A 4,997-nucleotide genomic window follows, 5' to 3' on the forward strand; every position below is an offset into this window, starting at 1 on the left:
GCCTGTGGGCATAGGTTTCTTTTCTTTCTTTATCACTCTCGGTAGCAGACGTAGCCATTACGCCGCGCGGGTTTGCCTTTCTGTGGAGTGTTGTTAATTTCATTACTAGTCAGTCCAGCAAACTTATTGAATCAATGAAAGAGTATCTACTTCAGTTAAGCTAAGGTAATAAACAATTTACTATTTTTCAAATATTATTGGAAAATGTTAATGTTTCTAATTTTAGGCCTAGATTTTTAGAATTGCTGGCTTCAGCGCACTAAAAGCAGACACGTGTCCGTACGACGCGGCTCTGGTGTAATAACACGTGTGAACTTGTGAAGTTGAACTTGAAAAAAATATTAGGCCATATTATTATTAAGGTAAGTCTTTAAAAAAATTCCATTTTAACAAGATATGCTAATTTAGAATTGAAAATAGTTTTATTTTTTGGGTTTCATTAAAATAATTACGTTAAGTTAAATTAAGTGATAAAACTACAAATATATCCAGTCACGTTTAATACATAAAAGCTGCAGTGTGTCACTTTTGCTGTTGGGTATTTTTGTAAGTTAGTTTATTTTTATTAAGCGATTAAGTTCGAAATAATCAAATTCGTATCGGTTTTATTAATATTCATGATATATGAAGCAATTAATAACATGTTATTTTTTATGCTGTTGAATGTTAAGTAGTTTTTACGTTAATCTCATCTAAATTAACGTTAGATTTAGCGAATCAACTTTCAAACATTTTGAGGCCACTAATATTTGCTGTCGAAAGCGACTGATCAAGCCCCTTTTTGTTCTTTAGAGTTACTTTGGAGAATGCCAAACAAAAGATTTAAACCGATGTACAGTATATCGTCACGCCATCGTGCCAGAATATTGCAACGGGCAGTTAATGAGGGTTTAAATTATTTTAACGCTGATTTGCCATCAAATAATCTAGAACAGGGGGGTATTTATGTAGACGATAGTTTAAAACCCATTAAAAGTCTTTCTGATAGCGACATTTCTTCCTCAATTGAATCAATAGAGGAAAATGATACCGATACTAATGAAAGTTTATTAGAGGATGAACCACCATTAGTTGACAGGAATGAAAATGGTATAATTAATGACATCGACAATAATAATAGCTTGCGCAATAATATAGCGGAATGGATAACTCGTTTTGGAATTGCAAAGAACGCTGCAAACAGCTTACTAGGTATATTAAAGAATCATGCGTGTCACAATGAACTGCCATCAGACTATAGAGCACTCCTAAGTACACCGAGGTTTACCGCTGTGGACGACATACCGCCTGGACAATATTATCACTTTGGAATTGAATCAGGAATTCGTTTTGTTATTCGAAACGAAATCCTACATGACATAGAATCTCTCAATTTACTTATAAATGTTGATGGATTACCCTTAACCAAAAGTAATCACAGTCAGTTCTGGCCTGTTTTAGCATCTATTAGGTATAATATGTTAAAAAAAACTGATCCTTTTGTAATTGGGGTTTACCACGGCTTTGACAAACCCAATTGTCCGAATAAATTTCTGTCTAAATTTATTAATGCAGCCAAGTCATTAGTTGAAGATGGGATTATGTTCAATGGCATAAAAATTGGCGTCAAAATATCTGGCTTTATTTGCGACACTCCAGCAAGATGTTTTATTTGCAAAATGAAGGGACATTCTGGCAACAAGGAGAATACCTAGAGCGACGAATATGTTTTCCTCTACTAGAGAGTGAATTGAGAACCGATGAAAACTTTAGAAGTAAACTACAAGAGGATCATCATAATGGAACTAGTCTTTTAGAAACACTTCCAGGAATTGATATGGTTGCTAGTTTTCCTCTGGACTACATGCATTTGGTCTGCTTAGGTGTAGTCAAAAAAGTTCTAGAATCGTGGCTGGAAGGAAAAAAAGCTCTTTTTAGACTCAACGCCGGTCAAATCGCGGAAATCTCTCAACGGTTGCATTCACTTATACCAGAAACATCTTCCGAATTTGCAAGAAAGCCACGAAAATTGACTGAATTGAAACATTGGAAGGCTACGGAATTTCGTCAGTTTCTGTTGTATTCAAGTCTGGTTGTTCTTCCAAATGTTTTACCTTAAGCGTACTACGAACATTTTTTTATCTTTGCATGTGGCAATTAGAATCCTCGCGTGCCCTCATCAACGCCCAGAAATGATAGATTTTGCTTCAACTCTTTTAAAATATTTTGTTAAAAATTATGTTGTTCTTTATGGAAGACATTTAGTATCCTACAATGTTCACAATCTTCTACATCTTAACTTTGATGTAATTAACTATGGAGCACTTGACATGTTCAGTGCATTTCAGTTTGAAAACTATCTGCAGACTTTAAAAATAAACTGACTAACTCTGGACACGCAATAAAACAAATTATTAACCAAATTAGCGAGAAAAGGAATTTAGGAATTTCACGAACCAAAAAAGAACGTACTTTTAATACCCCACATTCTGACAGCCCACTATTAGAAAATTGCGGTGACCCTCAGTTTAAAAAAGTTAAATTACTGGAATTTACTATCAGTAGCGCTCAGCAAGATAATTGTTGTTATTTGAATGATTCTTCGTTGATCGTAGTTGAAAACATTGCAACAGGAATTGCGGATAAAAAACCATACATTATTGGACGAAAGTTTCTCACAGTTAGTGACTTCTTCACAAAACCTTGCAATTCATCCGAAGTTGGAGTTTTTCGTGCCAAGGATTTATCAGCTATGCAAAAGTGGCCACTTAGTGCTGTTAAAGGAAAAGCTCAAAAATACTCCCTAATGGACCAGAGTCATTCATATTTAATTAATTTCCTGCTACAAAGTGATTTTGCATAAACGAGTAAGGGTATTCTATTTCCATAGCACTCAATTTTTTGTTGTGAAAGTGTTATTAATATTAAATGCTTTTTTGCTTTTCCATAGCTAAATTTCAATTTACTTAATATCTTTATTTATAGATTATGAGTGATTGTAACCCGGCCACCTGTTACTTGATCACGCACAAGCAGCATTGCGTATGTGGTCGAAGGTGGTGCCTTGGGTATTAGCTTATTAAAAAAAAAGATAGTAACTTCTACTTGGTGGAGTTTAAAGTAGGGGGCGTGGCGGTTGTACCAGCTAATTGGATAAACTATCAGGCTAAACCATCTATGATCTGCTTTTGGCCTGGGCAAAAAGACGCCACTAGGTTAGCTAAAAAACAAGCGGTTCTTAATACCTCATGGAAAGAATATCAAATTCAAATACTGTTGGCTTGTGGTAATATTAAATTTTTCTGGGCTTTTATTTATTGATTTATGTTTTCACAATTTTTTTAAACCGCTGCAGACACATTTGAGGTTGCGTATAAAAAAATGAAAAAGTCTGTCCAAGAATCTGATGTTACTGCTAGTGAAAATGAGAAAGGACGAGGAAAGTGGAAGAAAAAAAATACAAAGTTTTATACTTTTGCAATTAATGACGAATCTGAGTCGGGTGATCAGTCAATAGCACCACTACCAGTATTTAACGCAATAAGTACTGATAGCGATGATCTTGGTAAATTCGCTAAATTATTAAATATTAAAAATGACTACTTCTATATTGTTCCGCTCTTTTTAGATTCACAGATATCTGGAGGTCCGGGAAGTTTAAAAAGGCTATCAAATTCCCAACGTAAGTAATTTTTACATTTATAAGTACTGTCAATTAATGCAACCGGACCAGCAGATCAATTTCAAATTAATTTCCAACTGCCCTTGCCTAAACATTTATTTTAATTTTAAAATTATTCTATAGTAATTTATTAAATTTTTCATTCATTCTAAAGTAGTTTATAAAATGTTTGATTTATTCTAAAATAAATAAAAAATATTCATTCATTCTAAAATAATTTATTAAAATATTTGACTTATTTTAAAGTATTTTATTAAAATTTTTGATTTATTCTAAAAAATTTTATTAAAATTTTAGGTTCTAGTATAATTTCTAATAAAGAAATTATAACACCACCAAGAGTTGCAACTCCTAGTCCCATACAAAAAACTATTCGTTCAAAGAGTGTTCATGAGCTTTCAAACTGTAAAGAAAGAAGTTCATCACATAGCTCCAGGATGACAGGGGCAAACTGGGATGGCTCTTCTGGTTTCAGTTCTGTTAATGGATTTGATTCTATTTTACTACACCAAGGTATGTTACTTTCAGCCTTTTTTATTATGTGTATTGATTGTGTATCTCTAGATAAATCACCTAGTCACAACTCTTCAAAACCTAACAACGCTTTGGATAAAATGATAACTGTTAATGAGGGTATGAATTGAGTGATCATAAATAATTAAATTTTTACGTAAAATCTAGAAGTTATAAAAGCAAATATTAGATACATTATGGAATGTCAAGAAGTTATTCTGCGTAATACAGCAAATTCTAGTTCAGATACATCTATTTTCAAAACAACTGAACTTTCAAACGAATTAAACCTAAAAGATGTGAGCTTTCCTTTAAAAACCTTGGAGGATATTAAACAAATTGAAAGTTTTCTTGAAAATAAATCTAATTCAAAAAATTTGGTGATTGAAATTCAATTACATCTTAAGTAACTTAATAACTATAAGTATGGCACTAATTACTATTCCCCTAATGCTAAATTAGTTAATGATAGCTTATATCGAGAATATAAATTATAAATCATTACAACTTAGGTAATAGCAGCTCAGTTAAATATGAACGCATTTTAAACATTTTGTATAGTTTCTAAAGGTTATGTTACTTCTATATATATTCTAATTTTCTGTGCTCTATTCCTATTCAGCGTTCTTATCTCAAACAGTTTGGTGGAACAAATCTAGGTGACGGAGTGAAAATAATATTTAGACATATATTTGATGATAAACTAGCAGCTCAGTTTAGCTGGGCAGGAAAGAAACAGAAGGAAAAGTTGAACATCTTAAGACTAACGCCTATCATAATAGGTAAAAATTAATAATATTAAATCTTTTAAAGATAACCAAAT

At 32.5% G+C, this 4,997-nt stretch overlaps 1 protein-coding gene across 1 annotated transcript; it reads left to right on the top strand.

Annotated features, from left to right (window-relative positions):
• The first annotated feature begins 806 nt into the window (after positions 1-806).
• Positions 807-2,098, top strand: LOC149937599 (uncharacterized). The gene is made up of 2 exons (XM_090153860.1): positions 807-1,450; positions 1,639-2,098. The coding sequence occupies exons 1-2, from the start codon at positions 807-809 to the stop codon at positions 2,096-2,098; spliced, it is 1,104 nt and encodes a 367-aa protein (XP_090009986.1).
• The last annotated feature ends 2,899 nt before the right edge of the window (positions 2,099-4,997 follow it).

The sequence above is a fragment of the Leiobunum rupestre genome, chromosome 7 (assembly GCF_980474605.1).
Source record: "Leiobunum rupestre chromosome 7, qqLeiRupe1.1.hap1, whole genome shotgun sequence".
NCBI lineage: Eukaryota > Metazoa > Arthropoda > Arachnida > Opiliones > Sclerosomatidae > Leiobunum > Leiobunum rupestre.

What these genes read in the sequence shown, in the direction of transcription:
- LOC149937599 (XM_090153860.1), top strand. Translation starts at nt 807, where the DNA reads ATGCCAAACAAAAGATTTAAACCGATGTACAGTATATCGTCACGCCAT. An exon ending in CCTGTTTTAGCATCTATTAG is followed by an intron (nt 1,451 to 1,638) that starts GTATAATATGTT and finishes GCGACACTCCAG; the next exon opens with CAAGATGTTTTATTTGCAAA.